General features: G+C 46.7%; 2 protein-coding genes across 2 annotated transcripts in view; one reads left to right on the plus strand and one right to left on the minus strand.

The window, feature by feature from the left end:
* The window catches only part of tinagl1 (tubulointerstitial nephritis antigen-like 1), a 47,954-nt gene that overhangs the window by 14,733 nt on the left and 8,447 nt on the right, over window positions 1-24,774 (minus strand). Inside the window, exons 3-10 of the mRNA XM_062528801.1 lie at window positions 22,039-22,105; window positions 15,125-15,217; window positions 14,254-14,368; window positions 11,328-11,451; window positions 10,622-10,772; window positions 10,083-10,269; window positions 7,069-7,114; window positions 5,197-5,320 (exon numbers count right to left, since the gene is read on the minus strand). Of these exons, the coding sequence (XP_062384785.1) occupies window positions 5,197-5,320; window positions 7,069-7,114; window positions 10,083-10,269; window positions 10,622-10,772; window positions 11,328-11,451; window positions 14,254-14,368; window positions 15,125-15,217; window positions 22,039-22,105 (907 nt within the window). The remainder of the gene's footprint in view (window positions 1-5,196; window positions 5,321-7,068; window positions 7,115-10,082; window positions 10,270-10,621; window positions 10,773-11,327; window positions 11,452-14,253; window positions 14,369-15,124; window positions 15,218-22,038; window positions 22,106-24,774) is intronic.
* LOC134072224 (uncharacterized) lies at window positions 954-2,710 on the plus strand. The gene has a single exon (XM_062528802.1). It carries the CDS (start codon window positions 954-956, stop codon window positions 2,397-2,399), a length of 1,446 nt encoding a protein of 481 aa, XP_062384786.1. The 3' UTR covers window positions 2,400-2,710.

Below are 24,774 nucleotides of genomic sequence, written 5' to 3' on the forward strand. Positions count from 1 at the left end.
TTTGTGAAAGAGAATGCTTTCTCTCCCCGATGGCATGGGCCATATGAAATCAAAGCTGTCTGCAACAGCTGTGTGGCCATGACTGTAAAAAGAAAACTAAAATGGTACCACATGTCACAGTGCAAACGTTTTAAAAAAAAAACAGTTGAAAAATAACTATCTTCTGCTTTATTGTTTATTTTAGGATGAGCGCAGCGATACCATGGGAACCGGACTACAGAAGAGTGTCCGGACCAACATGCATCCAGCTGGGCCAGAGGGTCCTGCTGACACACACACTCAAATGTGGGAGATGGGTTTGGAAATATTCTAAGGGGCCATACACACCTCATGTAACAATTCCACTGAAGCAAACAGTTACATGGCCTCCCGGATTAGCACCGGAACCAAATTGTGACACCAAAATATGTTGTAGAGCAGGATCCACCCATCTCCCTACACAAAACATTACTGGATACATGAATTACCCACCTAGTTTCCACAACATCACTGTCTGGTACCAGCTTAAAAGCTACCAGAATTCTGACATTGGAGTCATGAATATTATGTATCGCCATAGCAATCAGGGACTAGATCCTAAAAAGTGCTACCGCACAAAGGACCTAGAACCAGCAGCATACCGTTGCACACACACTGTACCACACAATGCCACACACATAGTCTATCACGATGCAACTTACAACCTTTCCATCCCCACAGGTGACCAGAACAAGCCAAAACCTTTTGTATGGACCACCCGGAGGGAAGGGACATACTGTGTTGGACAATGCGAGCATAACCCTACAAAGTACACTGCAATACACAATTGTACCTGGACTGTTAAACACTGCTTCAATCTAACTACATGTGGATATCACAAACCCACACAGTGTCCCAAACTGAACCCTACCCCTCCGGGTGGCCTCATCAAAGGAAATGTGAACAAAACTTTACTACATGATGTGAATCTTGTTATGGCACATGTTTCTTATAACATTTCTAATTTATTGACAGCGTATTCACAACATTGTAACAAAAAAGATGAAACCTATGTTTGGTTACAGGCACGTATTGATGATTTAATCTCGGACTACAACAACAGATTAGCTATCCAGATTTTACCCGCTAGAACAAAGCGAGACCTAATGGCAGACGTGTCAGGTCTCTTTGGTTCAGCCAATTCACTTGCCAACACATACAAAATCACAGATCAGTCACAATATTCAGCATGGTTGGCAAATCAGGTCTCTACCGGTTTCCAACACCTCACCAATAGCAACCAAAACATAATCAAAGCGGTAAAATCTGAGGCGCAGGCGCTTCTAACCGCTTCTCACTCACTTTTCAACCAAACACGTATCATCGAACATACCTTAGCCTGTAGAACATACGCACAAGACTTACACACTGCCGCAAGACAAGAATTACTTGATTTGCGCCTAGGAAAACCACCTAGACATGCTTTAAGTGACCTTATAGAAACCTTGGATCTTAACAGGTGGATAGCGTCAGAAAAAATGAAAAATATTCATTATTCAGAGTTATTAACAGCATTGATGATGTATACTGGAAATGAATGTACCGGCTGTATTGGTTTCTTTGCTACTTTCCCTTTACTCCACCCTGAACAGGTGTTTCCAAATTCTACCACAATACGCTCACTCGGTGTAGTGGTAAAGAATCAGGTGTTAAAATGGGATCACATTACTGGGTATATGACTGTGAAAGGGACTGAGACATTGTTTTCCACTCGAAACTGTTGCCATGAAACATCTAGCTATGTCATATGTACCTGTAACACTTTGCAACCTTTTTCCCATAATGATACCAAACTTGTCAATGTTCAGTCACTACATGGATATGCTGACGCCATCCAGGTGTCAAGCACACAGTGGTGTGTTCTGAGCGAGATGAACTCCTTTTCCTATGGAGGACTGACCTGCCCATCAAACCACAGCTTCTGCTTAGAAGTAACAGAGGACTTTTCTATGGGTCAGGTCAGCATCCTGGGGAAGATTCCATTGGACTTGGACGTTTCTCCCTGGTGGGAGGACACCTTCTACGAGGAGAGTACAAAAGCCCTATCAGACACTATGAACCTTGTTGAACAGGTCATCCAACAAACGGATTACCATCTTAATCAGGCACAGGTGCAAGCGAACCTGGCCAAAAAGACAGCTGAGATCCTGGCCAGCTCCACCACACGCTCCGCCCAGTATGCCAACACCTGGTGGGACTGGGTGTTCAGAGGGTGCGTCATCGCCAGTGCCCTGATCTTCACCATCACCCTTCTCCAGTGCTGCTACTTCACACACCTCATCCGCTCGCTGCGGAGGGACACACACGCAGCCCTGCTGCTTGACAAACTACAACCATCAGCCCCACAACAACTTTTCAATCAACGGACTCTATTCTGGTGACCCCACTTAGTCCACCTAGGATGACCCAGAGGGGTCAAGGGGGGATCTGTAAGAGCCTGATTGTGTAACCCTATTCTAGGCCTGCTGTAGAATTCCACTACAGCAACTTTTGATTAACACTTTACCATTTCACAGGGAAAACTACTGGGAAGCAGGAAATGTGATTGATGAATGTATTGTCATGGTTTGATTGAGTTACTCAGGGTCTCGCGGAAAACAATGGTCTCAGTTCAACAGTATCCATCATGTGATCCTTAGGTAACCTGTAACCAGGTGACCTCCTACATTACGAAAACGCACAGTCACCCATACATAAACTAAGATAAAATAGCATACTTAAACACAGCTAACAAGAAGCTCGAGGAGTTATATCTGTATTCAGATCTCCCGCACCTCCTTGGTGTGTAGTCATTCACTTTCTGAGCCGGTACGTACATTTCTATGACTGTTTTCTGTATGATAGCCTAAGTATTTCTTTAACCTGTTTTTCGTAACTTTCATATTATTCATTTAGATGTCTTTCTGTAACGTACTGAATTTCTAACTTGTACCTGACAAATAAATTTGTTATGCTGATCCGCGTAGCCATTATGTACTTATGCGGCTGTGTCCGGTCCCAGGTAACGTGCTAGCGTTATGGATGGCTAGGGTCTAACTACCGCCGCCGTAGGAGTTAACCGTCTAGAAAGGGCAAACTGTCTTCGAAATTGACTAGTATTATGAAGTGATGGGCCGTTATGTTTTACGGGGGCTGCCATAGAAATGTCTATGGTGATCTGTATCGAGTAATCGCGTCCTAGCACAGCCAGAACCCTCTGTGCTAGTATGTGGTTGTGGAGCAGCACGTATCACAGTATTAATAGTCCAGGTCACCGGGGCAGACACTGAATCCTTTCTAGAAACTAGTAACAATGATAACGTACGGGAACCGCCCGAATTAATCGGCAGTGGAGGAGAATAGGACCCTCAGCATATTCCTGACGATACGGGGTCGGTAAGAATGACTGCACGCGCTTATAGCTCACATAAGCCTGATCCCGGAGAATTCACAATGTTACTTTCGAAGGCACCACCAGGCTCACCAGCCTGACCCCTGAGAATAATGTTACTTTGAACTAGACCTTCTTATATTTGGCGGAGTCAGCTTTATTAGGATTCAACAGGGGTTATAATCATTTAATGTTTTAAACAGCGCGCGGATGCTTCACGGATTTCCTTCGACCATTTCCTGTTCCCTCATTGGTCCAGAGAAGTGACGTCTTTACAATAGACATTAATTATGTTGACTCATGGAATCGTTTTAGAAAAAAGATGGCGACTTTTAACTTCAGCCCGCAGAATTGCGTACATCTTTTAAATATACACTTTGTATTATTCAAATCCCCGGCTTTACTTTACAGGGACACTGATCTGGATACAGTATGTAAACAGATACCAAGCCAAGTAAACATAATAATACAGATGTGCAACAGACACAAGTTTGAGATGGCATTCTCTATCTCTTTTTGCATAACCAAGATTTTCACCGTGTCATGCAGCGTTACTAAATGACAGACCCGAGGCCCAAGATAATCAAGACGCAAGATCTCAAGACGGACCCACTTTCCATCTCTCTCTCCATCCATCACTGAGCCATTAGGACGGAGCCACCTGGACTGTCTACACACACTCAGAGAGGTATGTGTTTACAGGGAAGAAACTGCTGCTCTCCTCAGCCTAATTGAAAGGCACTACTCTGGCCTCCTCTCGAGCACTTTCGCTGCACTCTCCCCCCCCCCTTTTCTTTTTTATCTCTCTGTGTTTCCTCTCTACTTTTCACCCAGCCTTTATATCTCTCTGGCTGTGTCTGATTATGGTTTGTGGAAGCATTACTGGTATGGTATTGGTAATATTGCATTGATTTTCTGTATTGTGTACAATATGTTGAATGTCTCTCCCTTTCTCCTTTTCCACCTCCTTTCCTTTCTCTCTCTCTCTCTCTCTCTCTCTCTCTTTCTCTCCCCCCCCCCCCCGTGTTTTCCTCTCTGTGTTGTTATGAGACGGAGTGCAGTGCTGATGCACTGATGAGGTGAGTGCAGAGTGAGGCTGCTGCTCTCAGACAGGTATGTGTGTGTGTGTGTGTGTGTGTGTGTGTGTGTGTGTGTGTGTGTGTGTGTGTGTGTGTGTGTGTGTGTGTGTGTGTGTGTGTGTGTGTTGGAAGGGGGGGTACTGGCTGGGGTATGTCTGTGTGTGTGTTAGTTGGGTGGGGGTGGAAGGTAACAACAGAGGTGAAGGGATCCAGGTGTAGTGTCTGCCCACATTTTTGTGGGGACAAAGAGCATGTCTGGGACATGAAAGCCTGGAGCGCTGGTGCGTCTCTGTGGAGTCTAAACAGAGGACTAAAGGCTTTGAGCCCTTACCTGTCTTAAAGAGCCAGTCATCAGCACCAAGGCGTATGGCTTAAGTCCTATTTACCACTTCAGTTAAAAACGGATATATGGTTGCTTTTCAACAATCTCAAACTGTAACTAATAATTTACGAGTACCTGTACCCCACTTTTGGGCAAGGATTCTTACTTTGTTTGACTGTTTCAAACTCAAGTAAAAAATAAAACATAGATGTGTTTAACAATTCCACTGAACTCCCATCAGTGAAAAAATAATGCATGGTTGTTACGAATGATGGCTGCAACAACAATTTTTCAAATCCACAAATACCCAAGCCCCACCTTTGTATGTGTGTATATTATTATTACTTTGGTTTTGAAAGCAGAACTCATCAGCCTGAGGGAAGATGATGTGGTTGTGGGCTACTCACCCTATGATCCTGACCGAATGTGTGCCATGCTTGCGGTAATGGGGGAGCTTCTGGTAGTTCACGTCTGTGTGCCGATAGATCCCGCTCTTGTAAACAAAGAAATCCTCGTGGACTTCCAGGATGGCTGGAGAAAAGACACCACGCGAGTAAACAAATTGAATGAGTGAATAACAATGAATGAAACCAAACAAATGAATAAAACAAACAAGCAAATGAATAAATCCACAAATAAGCAACCCAACCGACGTGCACGATAAAATCTGTTCCTGCATGAACCATTGCTTCCCCTCGGGGGCTTTTAGCGTTTGTGTAGCTCGGTCTGCCTGGTCATGATATGGCACTCGTGAACAACCTCAGTGGAAGTGTATTTAGTCATGATGAAAAACTGAAACAATAGGCTATTGAGCTGGGTGTGTTTTGGGCTTGCTGCTGCCTCTGCTCATTTTCAGTCGCATAATGTCTACTTAGTACTTACACATTATTATATCATGAGGCCAACAGCAACAGCAGCTATATAGCGCACATACATTTAATAATACAGAGGTCCGGGTAGAACCCTATGGAAATACCGCTCGTCTTTGAAGCATGATTTAAAGAACAATTATGTAATGCTATAAGCCCACCCTAATGGATCAAAGAAGGATTTTGGCTAGGGCGGAGGAGGGGGGGCAATATTGGGGTCCAATTTGACCCCCTTCAGTAGCAATTGTTCTCGGGAGTTTAGCGGAGCTGTGCTCTCTTTGACTTTCAAAGCTTGGAAAGAAAGTCCGGAAAGCGCCTGACATCATATTGCGAGAACTGGCGGTACCCTCTCCTCAAAGTCCATTTGAGTGTGCCAAGATTACCTCCCATGGCAAAACAAAATACGTATATATAGTTACATGCATGCACGCCACAAGAGATTTGAACAGAGATATCACTCTGTGGGGTGTAACACCACACACACACACACACACACACACACACACACACACACGCACACACTGACTGCATTTATAGACTCAAAATGAACCAGCCAAAAGAAACAATCTCATTTCCTTGAACACTGAGTGAAGATGGAGATGGCTCTTTGAAGTCCTCAGCTCGACCTTTCAACATTTTTCTCTCTATTATCTATTTCAGTAAATAGCTGCCAGGGTTAATGTTCTTTTTTCAGACTGATTCAATTTTTATGTTTTCTCTTCTTTCACTTCCTAACTCTGTTCTCTCCCTGGAGAGGGTTTGTTCATTTGTCCATACAGTCTCTCTCTCTCTCTCTCTCTCTCTCTCTCTGTTGTTCTATGTTGCATACAGAGGTCAGGGCAGGATGTGTCCACCGGCACTCTGGAGTCTCCTGACTTCCCATGAATCATCACCAGGATGGAATGCGGAATACGGTTTCGCTCCATGTCAGCTGAGAGATGCTTGGGGTCAGAGTTCAGCTCATCTCCCGCGGCGACAGCAAAAGGGTCATCGGGGGGGAAAGGACAAGTCACAAGTTCATCGAGATGATGTTCTTGAGTTGGCTACTCAGCTTCACCCCTGTTTGGAGCTGAAGTAAGACCTATTCTCTGATTGATGGTGTCTGAGCTGACCACCCTTTTAAAAGGTGTGATGTTGTAACATGCTGGAACTAGATGTCTAAATGCTCGGGCTTTTAGCACTTAAGAGAACCATTTACTGACGTCAATTACATCTCTAATTGGTGTCTGTTTATGCTTACTTTGGTTAAAATACTCCCTCAAAGAAAACAATTTAAGGACTTACTCTCCTTGAACACACACAAGCAAACACACACAAACAAACACACACAAACAAACACACATACACGTACGCGCACACACACACACACACACACACACACACACACACACACACACACACTTTATTTACCTTGCACTGGACCATTATCCATGATCTCCTTCATGATCTCTTTCTCCTGTGAAGATGACACATGCAGAAATAATCAGTGAGTGAAAAATCTATGGCAATAACAGATTATCAAATGAATGATTATGACTTAATAGCATGTAATTATTGACTCTGTGGATCAGAACCGGTTGTAGCCCACTACATTTGGGTGGGCTAGTAGACATTTTGGGTGGGTAATAAAGAAAAGTGGTCAGATTGGGTCAATATTGTCAAAAACACAAATACCAATAAATCGGTACCACCTCGAGTTGCTGCAGCAAACAGTCAGGGAGAGGCAGTATGTCTGATACACGTATTTAAAATAGTGTATTTTAAATAAAAAACAGTATGTTGTCATTTGTATTTTGTTTTGTTGATGAAAATGGCTTAGTGTTTTGTATCAAAATACTTTGTAGGTGTGTATATTTGTTTAAAAATACTGGCAAATATTTCTGGCATCAAGTTTGAGGCATGGTAAGAATTGGCAGTGAATCGATACTTGGATATTAGATTGAAATGTGTGAAACATTTTCTTATCTCAGTACAATCCTGATACACTAGGAAAAATGTTGCCAATATAAGCCAATTGTGACTCACATGTGTGACTTCCTCCCACCTCTCTTGCTCACAAACACACACACACTCACACACACACACACACACACACACACACACACACACACACACACACACACACACACACACACACACACTGCCTCAAGTTTCTTGAGAACTTTAATTATCAGAAGATATGGAACCGCGAGAAGTTGCCCTACGAGAAGTTGCCCCAACAGGCAGGTCAACACATTGATCTGTTCACATGTCATGTCTTAGGCAGAGAAAATCAGATACTGTAGGCTACACTTAATCAACAGAGTCAGTGTACTGATGAAGGAATGCGTTAAATGGATAGCTATGGAAGCTTTGCAAAGATACTGTATCATGCTCCTTTTAAATCACAGTTTTATTACTTTCTAAAATTAGGGTATTTGATATTTTATTTTAAATCACATTTTGATGTATGTTTGTCCATCCTTGCCAACAGCTAGAGCAACCACACTCTGGGAGCATGTTTAAAATCATGCCTCCCATTGTATAGCGCTGTCTTGCTGTTCTAGCTGTTAGCTGCAGCAAGCAAGATGGTACTGAGTTTTTTCTCCTACCGACAGCACTCGGTAACTTTGAGAAACAGAGATCTGTGTGTAAATTGGCCAGAATTTTTCTTGAAGGCATCAGGAGGGTTGTTTACCTAACACACATATAATAAGCCTACTGCACAGCCACTGTACTGTATGTACCAGCTACAGTAGCTACCATTACACTCAACACCAACTCAAAAGAGTCTGACTTCTTGATTTTGTTTGGGTGGGCAAGACACAATACTTGGGTGGGCTTAAGGCCCATTCATGCTCAACGTAAAATACGAATACGGATACGTGTGGAGTGTTTCACACGTTCTTTCCGTTGATTTCGTCCGTACTTTGACATGAAATTGAGGAGCTTACGATTACGGATGAAACGGATGAAACGTTGCAATACCGAACACTACCACAGGAATATCACACGAAAAAGTGGGGGCGCTATGCATTCACACGTAAAATACGGACGGAGGTATGAATACACCACCGGATAGAACGTGCGTACAAAATACGGACGTAAATTGCCATACGTTGAGCATGAATGGGCCTTTATAGCCCACCCTGGCCCCTTAGTCCTACTGTGGATTACAATGTTTGAGGTGGTGAAAGAGAAACGATTTATAGCCTTTTTCTTGGCCTCATCAGTGAGTCTAGACGCGATATCTACAGAAAAGCCTGAGGAGCACTAACATTAAAATAATAGTCGTAAACCCCCTACAGTTGCTCTCTCACTTCCTTTTTATCTCAGCAACAACATGTTACATTTATATAGCGCTTTTCTAGACACTCAAAGCAGTGACAGGAGAACCTCTCTAACCACCACCAATGTGTCTCTTCCCGTTCGTATGGCTAGGTAGCGATCCTGACTCCTTCAGGGTGTGTTGGGTGCCTCTCGGCTTCTTCTCACAGCATCCTAAAGCTGATTCGTGGTCAGATTGTGTGAGAGCTCTCCCAACATAGCCTGGCAGATTAATAAACAGACCTACAACTTCCTTGCGTGATGTCCCATCTAAGGTCCCGACTGAGTAGGCTAGCCAGCCCAGGAAGTGGCGTTTCAGTGGAAGTAATACTGCGGGAATAGTCTGGAACATTCCAGCCAAACATAAGCCCACATTAGCCATCCGCTCCTATCCTGCGTTTGTTTCCTATCATCCCGTATGGGATAAACACACTTCACTAGGAAATCAACTTGTAATCCGAACCGTAAACAAGCCGTGTTGTCGTACAGTCAGAAGGTCTCCAGAGTTTCCTTGTACTCGCATGAGGACAAACAAGGGCTCGTGCGCCGGATTACAAGCCCAAGGAGCGGCCAGAGAGGTGTGCTAAGCAAACGTAAGATCCTCAATTATATAACCATACGACTCAAGTTTTTTGTCTGTGTGTGCGTGTGTGAGAAAGAGAGAATCATTTGGACCATGCAGCAAGCTTAAGCAGTCACGAGATTCCAGACCAAACGAGGACTATCCCAATTCCGAGGCCGTGAAGTCCTTGCCGCTCCAGACAACCACCTGTCTTTGTGAAGCTGGTCTATTTTTGAGCTCATTTGCAGGATTTACAGAAGAAATTATGTTAAACCTACTCAACCAGAACTCTCTCACGCTGCTACAACACTGCAAACGATCTGCACAACGATTAAACTATTTGGTCTGTACGGATCCATGCTTACTGAAAGGGTAGAGATCAGACGATTGTGAACTCAGTCATCTGATCTAACCTAGTTACATCCTAGTTCAGTAGCCTACAAGTATCCTATCCTCAGTTGATTAGCTTTAATCACTCTGGACAAGACGATCTGCTGCTGTAAATGACTGATGATAATAATAGTGATATTGATGAATGCTAAACGGGGACTCTTACGTTGGTGGAGAGCCTGTAGGGAGGCGTGGACTGGTAGATGTCGTTGTTGTAGGTGTGGGTGTTGGGGCAGCGCGCAGTGGCCTGCCTCTTGCCTCTGCCCACCGAACGGCTGTGCATCATGCAGTGGGCCCTCTCTGCTGGGGCCTGGTCCGGGGGGGAGAAGGGGTAGCACGCCTCCGTCACCACACTGAGAGAGAGAGAGAGAGAGAGAGAGAGAGAGAGAGGAGGGGGGGAGATCAGATGAGTGTGAGTATAAAAGACTTAATCATTCCTTTATAAACGTTACCTTAAGTAAACTCTACCTTAACCAGACTTAATAAGCTATTAATAAACACTAATTTCTCGACTGCTTCACTCAACATTCTAAAAGATAACTTTCCATGGCCCTCTGTTGTAAAGTCCAGCTTTTTGTATTTTCTAATGGGTTTGAAAAGATCTCTCTCTCTCTGGCCATCAGGGTTGTCTGTATCACATACAGTACAGTACAATATGTCTCCATAAATGAGAGAGGGGAAGAGAGCTGGTCAGAATCGTCCTACCCTCTGCGGCGGAGGTACCACCAGGCCCCGTCGATCCGGCCACCGGCACAGCCGCCCTGGTTCCGTGTGTCACAGGAAATGAGGTTCTGCGGCGACAGCTGTGGAGTCATGTGACCCATGGACTGAATGGAGATGCGATCGGATGCCACAGCTGGAAGAGAACACAAGCAGCACCATTACAGGAGAGGCCAGGAGCAGAGAGCAGTAGTAGTATGTGCCGGTCGCTGCCTTAGTCAAAGTTCAAAGTTCAAATTGTATGTACTTATAAATAAGCATTTATAAGTATTGAAATTCCTTGTGCTCAAGTGTCCATTCAGAAATAAATTAAAAAGAAAAATAAATAGTTATCAGTTGCATGAATGTGTATACATCAGTGAAGCACACTGGAGGAGAGTTACTAAAAGCAGTCCATTTACTACTTAGCACGTACTGTAGGACAAGAACAAAGAGTCAACTTTATACTTTATACTTGAAAGATATCAAGTGCTAGTCTGAGGGTCATGTTTACTTGTTACAAATGGAAAGAAATGAACATCTGACATCTGACATCTGATTCATTGCTAGTTCGGTCAAATCAATTGTTGTTAAAAGCAACAGTGTTTACACAAAAACTAGCCAACAAGAAAGCTCAACTTTAGATTGGACACGAGGTGAAGTAAAAACTGGAGGATCATGGGAGATCAGAGTGCCTTTCTCTCTTTCTCACCAGCTGTGGAGAAGGCCCAGGACGCAGCGCAGTTCCCTTGGTCCAAAGGCTCGTGGATCATCCCCTTCCATTTCTCGGCTGCGTTGAAGTAGCGTGGCAAAGGGTTGCTGTCGTCCATGTTCATCTGCCGGCACAGGCAAAAAAAAAAGGGGTCATTAAAATGACAGCACTTTACACCACACAAAGGAAGGTTCTTCGCCCTTCCGCAGTTAAGCGTCGATCTGGTGCAACCAGACCAGTGAAGTGGGGGGAGACGCACTCACACTATCGCCTTCTAATAAATCCACGTCTTTAACTGGGTGCTGAATCCCACGTGAAACATAAATGAAAGAAAGAAGGCGAAGGACAGCACTCTTCAGATTTTCCTTTTGTTTATTCGCCTACGAACGTTTCGGGCAGAGCCCTTCTTCAGCGTGTAATGGCGATGAGACCAGACCAGGACAGATAATGCATGAGAGGAAGAGGCTGGTGCAACTCAGATATCTTCGTTAGCTTTTTTTAGCAAGTTTAAAAACTAAAGAAGATATCTGAGTTGCACCGGCGTCCTTCTTATTCTCAGGACTTTACACCACTCTGTAATGAAACTCTGTGTCATTTACTGTGGTTGACACACTTTATAGGCAGCTCATCTAAAAATTTGGGAGGAATCAGTGTGTGGTAGCTGGGTTACCTCATCTAGCTATTTAATCAAGCGAAAGACCTGAAATTATTCCAGCTGAGAAGGCAGAAGAAATTTAGTGATTAGGCCAATTTACAGCAAGCTGGGTACTATCTGGAACAATTTCACAGGGCCTAGAAAGTGTAAGTCCACTTAAAATAGTGACTTTAAAGGTCACCTTGAGCTCCCAGAAAAGTGCCCAACACTTCACCATGATCAGAATGGCAAACAGCTGTGTCATTAGGCTAGACTGTATCTCCCAGCTCTCCTCCTTAACTTTCCACCACACACCACAGTAATAAAATACACTTCTTGAATGTCAGACGTGTCTAAGGTGCTCTGGAGTGTTTCAGCCAGTCAACATGCCTTCGTCCAGAACCAGGCCAGGACAAGAATGACCCCTTCACCTTAGGAACTGGAGAAGAGACAACAACTCTCTCTCTCTCTCTCTCTCTCTCACTCTCTCACACACTATCTCTCCCTCTTTTTCTGTCTTTTACTCCCTCTCTCTGTCTCTCTCTCCCTCTCTCTCTCACACACACCTTCTCACTCCCTCTCTATCCCTCTCTCTCCCTCTCTCTGTCTCTCTCTCATGCATCTCAGGCCTCTACAAGGTTCTCTATCTGTCTGAATAGCACAGCTGCCTGGGCCCTCCTGCATTCCAGCCATTAATCTCCCCCGCCTGCCGTGCACCCAGACGGGGCCACCTGAGAGGAATGCAGCCCATGCCATGTGCCTGCCCGAGTGGCCTCTGTGCTGCTGCTTCTGCTGCTGTTGTTGTTGTTGGTGGTGGTGGTGGTGGGGAAGGAATGGAGGTGGTGGTGGTGGTGGTGGTGGTGGGGAAGGACTGGAGATGGTGGTGGTGGTGGTGGTGGGGAAGGAATGGAGGTGGTGGTGGTGGTGGTGGTGGTGGTGGGGAAGGACTGGAGGTGGTGGTAGGTTTATTTGGCTGACGAGTGTGGGGCACCACCTCAGACCGGGGTCTTTCCAGGTGGCAAAAGATTACTTAGATTAATTAGAGATTAGGCGACGCGACGTAAGAGAGACACAGAGAGAGAGAGAGAGAGAGAGAGAGAGTAAGAGAGAGAGAGAGAGAATGTGTGTGTATGCGTGTGTGTGTGAGCATGCACGCAAAAAATGAGGGACTTTGATCTCAAAAGGGAATGAAAGCTTTGTGTGTGTGTGTGTGTGTGTGGTGTGTGATGTGGTAGAGAGAGGGTAGAGTGCCAGGCTTTAGGCTACAGCGGTTTCCTCAGTTATTACTTTCTTTGCACAGCACTGGTGTATGTTGACGGAGCAAATGAATAGACGGGGGAAAAAAAGAAAGATAAAGAAAGAACAACAGGCAGAAAGAAAAAAAACGGCAAGAGGAAAAGATTTATGAATGGGGTCTGGGGCAGTTCCAGGGGCAGGTAGGGACCTGCCTGAGGATGCGGGGGTATGGAGATGGGGGCAGATGGTGGCCAATGGGGGTAAAAGCGGGAGGACTGGGACGCCTCCATCTTATCTACAAGCCGCCTCCATTCATTCATCTAGAAGCTTCCACAAACTCTTTGATTCGCTCCTTATGCAATCCATCAGGGTAATGGGAGCGCGAGACTGAAAGCTTCACTGGCTTTGATGAAAACAGACAAGAGTCCGACAGGATGGTATATCACACCACGCAAACCCATGTGATGTCTGCGGACGTGAGCGCACGTTAGCATGTCTGCCCATGACCCGGGAAAGACATAAGAGGAGAAGCCAAATCAAAGGTGCATTTTCACATTCCTGGCAACATGCTTCAGAAGCGATTCATCAGTGAGCTTGGCCGGACCACTGCATGCGTACAGTTTCTGAATGGTTGGATTCAGTGGATGGGAAACTCTTTGAAAGAGGCCTGACCTTTAGGTTACAGTAAGACAGTCTTCTGCGTCTTCAGAAGTTCAAGCATTTAACCATGTCTGTTCGTATTTTCATTGTCTAACTGTAGCTGGAAAAAGTACATGTTGTAGCACACATCTTGAAGCTTTGAAGCACCGAAAAACTATTTTGAAGCTTTGAAACACTGAAATGTTAAAACTTGGCACCTGAACTTAACTATGTACTGTGCAAACACAGACAAAATGTGTCGGTTTTGTATCTTCTTCTGTTTGGCTTCTTTACCCTTTAATTAATCTACCGTCTGCATTACAGGGATGTCTGGGGAATCACGGTTGGCCGAGTGAGGTGATTTCTCTGAGGGGTGCACACAGACGTCCCCCCCATGGGCCAGCCAGCCACACTCACCTGGATCTCGTTCATGGCCTTGACGACGCGGGAGGGGGGCTGGGTGCCCAGCCGGTAGCGCAGCCCCTCGTCCAGAGTCATGCCCCAGAACTTGGTGTAGTTGGCCGCCCTCCAGCTAAAAGAGAGGGATAAAGAGAGAGGGAGGGAGAGAGAGAGAGAGAGAGAGGGAGAGGGAGAGAGAGAGAGAGAGAGAGAGCAAGGGAGAGAGCAAGGGAGAGATAATGAAAGGCAGGATGTCAGTCTTAAGCTCTGAGGTGAAGCTGCAGGGAGTCCGACCCGAGAGGAGGGGTGCTTTTGTTATGGTCATAAACATCCCCAAGCGGATGCTGACGCGGCAGGCTTGGGGAGCGCTGCACCTCACCCAATAAAAACATGCATGATAGAGAGAGAGAGGGATAGAGAGAGAGAGTGATAGAGAGAGAGGGATAGAGAGAGAGAGGGATAGAGAGAGAAAGAGGGATACCAAAAGAAAGAAAGAGAGGGGAGCGCTACACCTCACCCAATAAAAACATGCATGATAGAGAAAGAGAGGGATAGAGAGAGAGAGAGAGGGATAGAGAGAGAAAGGGGGATAGCAAAAGAAAGAAAGAGAGAGGGATAGAGAGAGAGAAAGAGAGAGAGAGAGAAAAGAAAGAGATGAGAGTGAGAAAGAGAGTGAAAGAGAGAGAGAGAGGGATAGAGAGAGAAAGAGGGATAGCAAAAGAAAGAAAGAGAGAGGGATAGAGAGAGAGAGAGAGAAAGAGAAAGAGAGAGAGAGAGAGAGAGAGAGAGAGGGCACCACAGCGTGACTTCTGCCCAGGTCTCTCTCACATCCGGCGCCGCTCTCACGTCTCGAGTTCAGTAAAGAATAATAATTTTTAAAAAAACGTACCCATAATTCCCTCTGTTGACTGCCTGGATCATGTCATCCTCAATCAGGCAAGCGTGCTGCTCACATTCCCAACGGCCATTACTGCTACATGTACTGTAGAGGAGAGAGAGAGAGGGAGAGAGAAAGAGAGAGAGGGAGAACAGAGGTCAGCACCAATTAAATGCGTAGGTTGTGTAAAAACGTAGGTTTTACGTAGGTTGTGTAAAAAATGCACCTCTGAGGTTTTGTTGGTCAGACTCAGAGAGAGTGAGAGAGAGAGAGAGAGAGAGAGAGAGAGAGAGAGAGAGAGCACGTGATGAGGACAGACGTGGTGTGGAAATAAAAAAAAAGCCGAGCACAGAGACCTGGCTGATTGGAATTCCCCTGGGTGAGACTAAACAGCAGGGGGACAAGATGACTTGGCAGAAGAAGGGAAAAGAGAGAGAGAGCGAGCGAAAGAAAAAGAGAGAGAGAGAGAGAGAAAGAGAGAGAGAGAGAGAATTAGAGGAAGCACTGAAGACGTCATCCTTAAAAGGCTGCCGAGCGGAGAGAAATAACCATTTTTAGTCAGAGGAGGCGAGGGGAGGTACAGTACAATAAGCAGGCTCAAGCACAGGACTCGGCCTCTCATAGTTCTGGGATGCAAAGGAAACATTCCTCTTTGTATTGTGTCTCAGCTGAGTCACTGTTTACCACAGGACATGCCGAGTCATTGTGGACAGGAGGTCAAAGATCACACATCGTCGGAGCTGCCCGGTAGAGAATAGCTTCCTTACTGGGTGATGACACCCGAGAGACAGCCTCAAACAAATCAAGGATCAGACGGAATGTATCGCTGACCAAAACAACAGGTCAGGTACTGAACGAGTGGCACTGTGTAGGCAAGGGCACATGCACACACACACACACACACACACACATGCTCACACACACACACACACACATGCTCACACACACTTCTCCTCACTTAGACACACATGCAGGCAGACACCCTTAGACAAAACGATGCAGACAACAATGCACACGTGAACGGACTATATACTATGCAAATATACTGTATATATATACAGAAAGCAGAAACACAGACACAGACACACACAGACACACACACACACACACACACACACACACACACACAGGGGTTCTGAGCTCAGAAGCGTAACAGGCCGCTGCACGGGGTGATGAACTGAGGATTTTGACGAGGGAGAGCAACAGACTCTAACCCTTGACCTCTCTCTCTCTCTCTCTCTCCCTCTCTCTCTCACTCTCCCTCCCCACTGGGGCCCGTCCAAAACAGAAGCTGGGATCACCGGGGGTGACCGTTCACACGCGAGGGCGAGAGATCTCACATGTTCTCCGTCCCGCTCACTTACACCGGACCAGCAGGGGGCGACGTCTCCTCTGACAGGCCTGAGGTCAGTGTCAGAGCATAGGTCAGATTCCACATCACACCTCCAACATGATCTAGTATCTAGTAGGGACGGAGCTGCGAGGATGGTTATTGCGCTTGTGACAAGCGGAGATATACGTCCCCACATACATAGACTCACAGACGCACACCTGTCTGCAGAAATCCCCATGTCTTCTCGTGGCATGTCTGTGTGAGAGAGAGAGAGTGTGTGTGTGTGTGTGTGCGTGTGTGTGTGTGTGTGTGTGTGTGTGTGTGTGTGTGTGTGTGTGTGAGAGAGTGATACAGCTAGTGGGAAACAGGAGATGACTGTGTTATAGGTGTGTTTACACATCACACTAATCTCTACAGCTTGACAGCAGGAGGTGAGAGTCTCTGTAGTGGTGGGCTGAAACGGAATGCCACTAAGCCAAAAATGTCTTCTAGTGGCATGTCTATGTGTGTGTGTGTGTGTGTGTGTGTGTGTGTGTGTGTGTGTGTGTGTGTGTGTGTGTGTGTGTGTGTGTGTGGATGTGTGTGGATGTGTGTGTGTGTCGGTTGTACCTACAGTGTGTGTGCAGAAGTATGATTTGATACACGCATATGTGTGTGCGTATACAGTATATACTGTAGGTGTGTGTGTGTGTGTGTGTGTGTGTGTGAGAGAGAGACCTTGACAGCTCTGTGTGAGTGTAAAGTGCAGTGTAATCAAATCGGAGACAACCCAACAGAGGATCATGCAGGAGCCAGAGTGTCTACTGGCAAGAAGAGCCAACAACATGCATACCACTGCATACCACTATGGAGGCGGTGGAGGGGGCAAAGCCCCTAATACCACTACGTGGATCCACCACCACAAAAAGCCTGTTGATCTTAGGAAATCGCAACGCTACAGGTGCCATGTTGGTCTCCGCTAGCGCAAGTCTCTTCTCTTGACTACCCACAATGCACTCGTGCCAGCCAGGGATAACTCCTTTGCGCCCTTGTCAGATAAGGCAGACATGAACCGTGCCGCGTGAATGGAGATAGCGGTAGAATATGGTAGGCGCCGGTACCGAGATTGCCGCGATCGGGCTGGATAGCGCGCCGCGCTTGCAGATTAGCATCTGCAACTACAAAAGGCTGCTGCTATCGCTGTAGCATCCTCACACTCAGACAGACAAACAAAAACATAAATAGCCGGAGGCACGCACACACTACCCCGAACGAGACAGGGAGCAGTCTGTGCATTTGGGGATGAGGACTTAACATTATGTACGTACACACACGTATACAGACACACACATATGCAGTCACATACACACACACACACACACATTGAGATACGCTCTCATCTACAGACAAACACAAGCCAACAGGCACACAAACACTTTCATGGGCTCACACATACATTTAAACTACATGCAGTGGCATACACAAAGGCGAGCATTTAACGCGAGCGTTTAAACACACACACACACACACACGCGCACACACACACACACACACACGTCCACACTCTCAGCTTCTAATCTGAATGGGAGATACGCTACAGTGTTTGCACTCTGACAAGAGAAGGTGTTAATCCCACTCCTCGTGGCACGAGAGCCTCCAGACACTTGCAGGGTTGAAGGAGAAAGTTCTCCATTAGGATCCACGATTTGGATATTTCAACATCAAAATTTGAACTCCTTCTCGTCACAGTTTTCATTGTATTCATTCTGTGTGCACTCAACATACTGTATCAATTTCTAATCAAAAATACGATAAAGCTCTGGCTTTGCTGATGGGAACATCCGTGGGAAAGGCTCAGATCAACCAAGATTCCACTATTCCAGCCAATCAGTAACAATACAGTTACTTCATCAGCACTGGAGGAGATGAGTGTACTGTATTCCATTTGATTGTTTGTTGAGTCCAAAAAGCAACACTCGGGAATAAAAGACTGTGCTTTTAAGATCAGAAGCGTACTGTAGGCGAGGTTGAGTCCAAAACACGAGCAGCGTGTTGGCTGCGCTGCGCTGCTATTGTATCGGGGGAGGACCGATGATTGGGGAAGCTGGCGATGAGAGGAGCTGGTTCCTCTCTGGGGGAATCGGGGCCGCGCAGCCGGCCGGAAGAGATAAGGATGGAGGAGGTGAGAGCTCAGCTCTGTGGCTCAGTGCATGGGCAGAGGGGGGGGGGACCAAGGAGAGAGGGGAGGGAGGAGAAGGGGGGAAGACGTTGAGGGACGGAAATCTGTCCGTCCTCCACACCCAAAAGTGTTGGGCTGTTCCGCGTGTTTGTGACTCAAGCTGGCCGGCGATAAATGTTATGGCATGGAAAAAAGTATGTGGTTGGGTTTCCAAGTGTTTGTGATGAGGGGAGGGGGTTGAGACTTGGTTGTGGTTGTTGGCAGGTCAATGTGTGCCTGTTCTCTTCAGGTAAAGGCGTCTGTGTTTGTGTGTGGGTTTGTTTGCTTGTTTGTGCCTGTTTGTGTGTGTGTGTGTGTGTGTGTGTGTGTGTGTGTGTGTGTGTGTGTGTGTGTGTGTGTGTGTGAGGGGTGGCGGGGGGTTGACCGTTGGTCACGTCTCATAACAAACACTTTCAAAGCGAAAGTGAACTCTCCCCAACTCCACGTGTTTGCAACGAGTGGAGGTAGTTTAGACTAAGTCTGTGGGTGGGTCAGTGTGTGCCTGTTCTCAGGTAAAGAAATCTGTTTTATTCTATTGTCCAATTGTGTGCGTGTGTATATGTGTTTGTGCGGGGCATAATAGGAGAACAAAATAAACTAAATTCATGTTGACTGTTGGTCTCCGCTGATATAAAAGTGAAAGTGAACTCATCCTAATCTCATCCAAAGCACTGCCAAATTGCTCAGGCTTCTCGTGGGCTATTTTTAAAACCATCAGGGAGCTTGTGTTTGCTCAACTTTCACAGAAGCCTCTCTTAGGACTCAGCAATGCAATGAGGAGTTCAGCCACCAAAGCCAGCCTGGCCCTTGTCATGCTGATGACTACTGACCACTCCTAAGTAAACCCCCAGGAAAGGTCATGGCTCCGCATTAAAGTGACAGGTCTATAAGAAGACCGGAAGCGGAGTCTTTGAAAGGAGCATGGCTACTGCACAGAAGTTTCCAGAAACAATGAAGGCTGATTGGCTGTCTCTTTTAAGAGCTTGCTGGAGACTTGAATCTTGAGAGGTACACATCACACACACACACACACACACACACACACACACACACACACACTGACAACACACTGAATACAACACTGACATCCCACCACAAATACGCACACAGAGGCCTTTTTCACAGGAGTGGGAAACAGCTCTTACAGGAAGGCTACAAATTCCACTTACACTCCCATATCCACCAGACACACACGCACCTATATATACAATACACACACATACACACACACACACACACACACACACAGACACACACACACGCAGATACACATGCACACACACACACACAGATACACATGCATCACACATACACACACACCCACACACACACACACACACACACACACACACACACACACACACACACACACACACACACACACACACCACCCCCTAACCTAATAACTGTTACCATTTTTCTAAGGGATATTCCATCAAAAGCTGCAATAAATGTTTCGAGGCTGATAAGAGCAGTCCAATTCTCACCCTCTCTATCTGACTATGTGCCAGACAGACCAAAGCTTTGAGTACACTCAAGCGATAACAACGAGTGGTTACAGTAATTATCTACACTTCTCCGCATTTTATAGTGGGGGCAATGGCCTGCCTCCTCTATAGCAGATCAAAGGGCAGGAACTCCTTAAAGGTGAGAGCGAGGTATGTAGGTGGGAAAATCTACCTCTTCATTCTCGGTGATCTCAAAACAGCCATTTCATAAGCAAGCATAGATACTGTAACTCTCTGTCCAACTGAACACAAGCCTACAGTAAACCTAGAGTCCTAAAGGAGAATTCCGGTCATTTTTCACTCAGATCTTTATTTCTCGAGTACTGTGGGTATGAGATAAAACAAAAAACATTGGTGCTACCTACTGTAGCTTTAGTTGCTGCAGCCAACAGCTAGAGCAGACAGGGAGCTACAGTGCTACTCACTGAGGGCATGGTTTTAAAGATGATCCAGAAATCTACACAATCTATAGCAGGTGTTTCTGTTTTTGTTTTCTAAAGTCCTTCAACTTAACTCATCTTCCCCGATGTTCAATACAGCAGTGTCGAACTCTGCCGACACCTGCGCTGGTGTGCAGGATTGGATTGAGAATAATGTTGCCAAACTAACCGAAAGTCGAGAGTGGAGTGCAACGCACACTCATGTTGCCGTCAGTCTCCACAACGCTTTACACTAAGAACCTTCTGAAACCACAGCAACAGTATCCCGTAGCAACAGTATCCCATAGTTAACCCTGATCTCCATTCTTCCTGCCCCTGGATGTTAATAGCTACTGCCGTGGGTCCCTCAGCTGATTGGACATGTGACCGGAGGTGTACACAACAGATGAATTACATCACGGAGGCGCTGAAAGATGCAGCGACCGTCGATCAAAACACGAGAATGTACAGCTGGACGCACCGCTATCATAACGCTCGACCGCTATAGGATTAGTGCATTTCTCTGAGGGGAATGGGGGACTAGGGGAGGGGGGGTGTAATCCTCTTTACTGGTTTATGTAAGGAGCCAGGTTTTCAGGAGTCTCCCCCTGACATGTGTCTGTGGGAACGTGATGTGATGTGTGTGTGTGTGTGTGTGTGTGTGTGTGTGTGTGTGTGTGTGTGTGTGTGTGTGTGTGTGTGTGTGTGTGTGTGTGTGTGTGTGTGTGTGTGTGTGTGTGTGTGTGTGTGTGTGTGTGTGTGTGTTTGCAGTTCACAGTACTGTAAGGGTACATGAGACCCGGCCCTGTGTTTGAGTGAGCTGCCATCACTGGAGTAACACGTGGTTGCAAAGGGAAGTGCTGAAACAGAGAGGGAGAGGGAGAGAGAAAGAGGAATTGAGGGAGAGGGAGAAAAAGAGGGAGAGGGAGAGGAGGAGTGTGTGTGTGTATGTGCGGGCTGGATAGAATGGGGGCTTCAGGAATGTGGCTGAAATTCCTTTCGATTCATGTGAGGTACCCCCCGACACACACAAACACTCACTGTCTCATATTATCATTCTCTGAAACATGAAACATACACACGCATACAAGCACAGCACACACACACACACACACTTACACGTGCATATTATGCTTATACAAAACCTCAGGTACATACAGGGACTTTCTTTTTCTCTTTCTCTCTCTCTCTCTCTCTCTCTCTCACACACACACACACACACACACACACACACACACACAGAAACACACACACAGCAACCATATGAATGGCTTCAGGGGATAAAATCAGAACAATACCTGGTGGCCAACAAACCACAGTGGTGTCCCAGCATCGCCATGGAGATATAAACTCCACCGCTCCCTCACAAAGGTCATGTTATTATAAAGCAGAGCGGATATTGTCTGGGAGACTCTGTGTACCTGTGTGTGTGTGTGTGTGTGTGTGTGTGTGTGTACACTCAGACTCACCATAAATTGCAGTTCTCTTTGTAGGTTGCCCCAGAGTGGAATCTGTGTCCGTTCCTCTCGCATATACCTGCAATCAGAGGGAGGGGAAGTCATTATGAGTCAAGACCGCTGTCTGCCTCTCCCTGCAGACACACACACACACACACACACACACACACACACTCACACACACACATATATCTACCTGCTTTCCCCTGCAGACTGCAGACTGCACGCATGCACACACTCATACACACACACACACACACACACACACACACACACACACACACACACACACACACACACACACACACACACACACGCACACGCACACGCACACACACATCTGCCTGTCTGCACCTGCAAACTGCACCAACTCTGATCACTGTCACTCTCATTCTGTTTGGCTTCCAATGCCACTAGGGAGGTGACTCAGGCACACTCTGTTCCTTGAGCACTCACCCTCGTCACTTATTTCTCTCTCACACACACACACACACACACACACACATCCTCACACATTTACTGTCACACACACACACACACACAGGACTTAGGGAGTGAACCATAACACTGTCCAGTCTGCCCGGGCCAGAGGAGCGGTGAGCTGCGGTAATCTTGCCCTGGAATGTTTTCTTGGCCTTTCCGCTGCTTTCCCAGGGATCCAGCGCCCCTGTCATGCCTTAACGAGCTTAATTAGTGTGCCCGCCACATCCCACATCGCTTGGGCACAAGAGACCAGAGCCCACTACGAAGCCTGCGCCATCCTCCATACAGTACTCACCGCCTCTCTCTCTCTCTCTCTTTCTCTCTCTCTCTCTCTCTTTCTCTTTCTCTCTATCACCTTTCTCTATCTCTCCTCTTTCCCCTTATTCATTCTCTCATGATTTGTGGAGGGAGGGAGGGAGGGGGGGGGTTTTGGGAACCACTACGGCCTTGCTGGTGCCAACCAAATTCTTCACCCTCTCCTTCATCCTTCCTTCTGTCCTGGGTGAACCCAGATGAACCTGTTAGCACATTTGAATTTGCTCTACAGGTCCGTCTGGACGCCGTCCAATAGAAGCCGATTCCCAAATCACAAAAGTCCCAGGTACCGACCAATCACAACTGCTTATCCGGCATGAAGGCGGGCTTTATATGATGACAGATGGAAAAGTACAGTTAGCAGAGCTGTTCAACCAAACCAATGGCTGTGCTGATGTTGTTTTATTCTATGAATTTGGAATTGAGTAAACAACTGCATTTAAAATCTTCATTTACAATAAATGTGTCTACTATATTTCTGAAAAGATTGAGTGAAGAGTTTGATTTCATTTCTCATTTTAAGTTCAGTTTCATTGCTGGTTAAGTCCCTTGGACATGGGGAGCGGCTGGAGGTTCCCCAGACCCGATCTCAAACTCAATAGAGATCTGCGAAGCGTTCTTGTGTTAGCCAGGCCATCATCCCTCACTCTCTCTCTCCTTCCCTCCTCCCACCTCCGATTCCTCCTCTCCCTCCTTCCCTTCCAGACAAGTGACAGCTTTGAGTAGTACTGTAGCTGTAGGCAGTCAGGCCAATTTCTCATCTCTCGGCTTGACCCACAGCCAGCCCTGTCTGCGAGTGTTGACTCATCATCCGCCCAGTCACCAGTCACCACCATCTGTCTTGGTGATGACCCACCCAATAACCCCACCACCAGCACCACCGCCACCAGCAGCAGCAGCAGCAGCCATCCACCCCAGAGGCTCTAGCCACCTGCTGCCAACCCACTGCCAAGGGAGCAACTGGCTAGATGCAGTCATTCTCTCTCTCTCTCTCTCTCTCTCTTCTCTCTCTTCTCTCTCTGTCTCTCCCTCAAATCAATTCGAATGATGATTTACTGAATGTATGAAGTAGCTGTGTTGTGTGCAGTGTGTTGCCTTCGGTGGTGTGTGTGTGTGCGTGCGTGAGTGTGTGTGTGTCGGGGTGGTGTGGGGCCAAGCAGCCAAAGACGGGTCTGACACAGGGCAGGGGTGGGCAGGTTAGGCAGGGCAGGGTGGAACCTGCTTGGGCTACCAGGAGGCTAGAGATTAGCAGGGGGAGGACATTCCCAACATCCTCCCTGCCTCCTCCTGTACTCACAGGGCCCTGAGAGAGATAAGGAATGTGTGAGAGAGGGAGGAAGGGTGAGAAGGAGAGAAAGAGTGTGAGAGGAGTGTGTACAGTATCAGTGTGTGTGTAGGGAGGGAGGGAGGGAGAGGATGAGATTGGAGAGAGAGAGGGAGGAGAGCTAGCATAGAGAGAGGTTAAGTAAGAGTAAGAGTAAGAGGCAGAGGAGGAGAGAGATATAGTGGTAGGGAGATTACTAGAGAAAGAGAGATTAAGAAAATGAAAGAGAAAGACAGAGAGATTAAAGACACCTTAATGAAAGATGAGATGCAAAGAGCCTGTCGGAGAAAAACAGCAAGGGAGATGGAGAGACTGACAAAGAGTGTGAAAAGAGAAAGAATGACGGTGAGGGACAGGGAGGTTATTGCCCTCTGGCCAGGTGAGGTGTGACCCAGGGTTTAGCCCCACACTTGTACCTGTGAGCCCCACCTTCCCCTGCCCTGCCGTCCCCGTCCCACCCCCTCCTCAGGCAGACGCTAAATGCCTGACCCTCCTCCACGCACGTGCATACCTGTTCTAACCTCACCCTCTGCCCACTGTCTCTCTCTCTCACTCTCTCCCCTCTCTCTCCTTTCTCTCTCTCTCTCTCTCTCTCTCTCTATCTCTCTCACTCTCACTTCCTTCTC

This window comes from Sardina pilchardus, chromosome 24 (genome assembly GCF_963854185.1).
Source record: "Sardina pilchardus chromosome 24, fSarPil1.1, whole genome shotgun sequence".
In the NCBI taxonomy this organism is placed as follows: domain Eukaryota; kingdom Metazoa; phylum Chordata; class Actinopteri; order Clupeiformes; family Clupeidae; genus Sardina; species Sardina pilchardus.

Coding starts and splice junctions, on each gene's coding strand:
- LOC134072224 (XM_062528802.1), top strand. CDS start 954: ATGGCACATGTTTCTTATAACATTTCTAATTTATTGACAGCGTATTCA.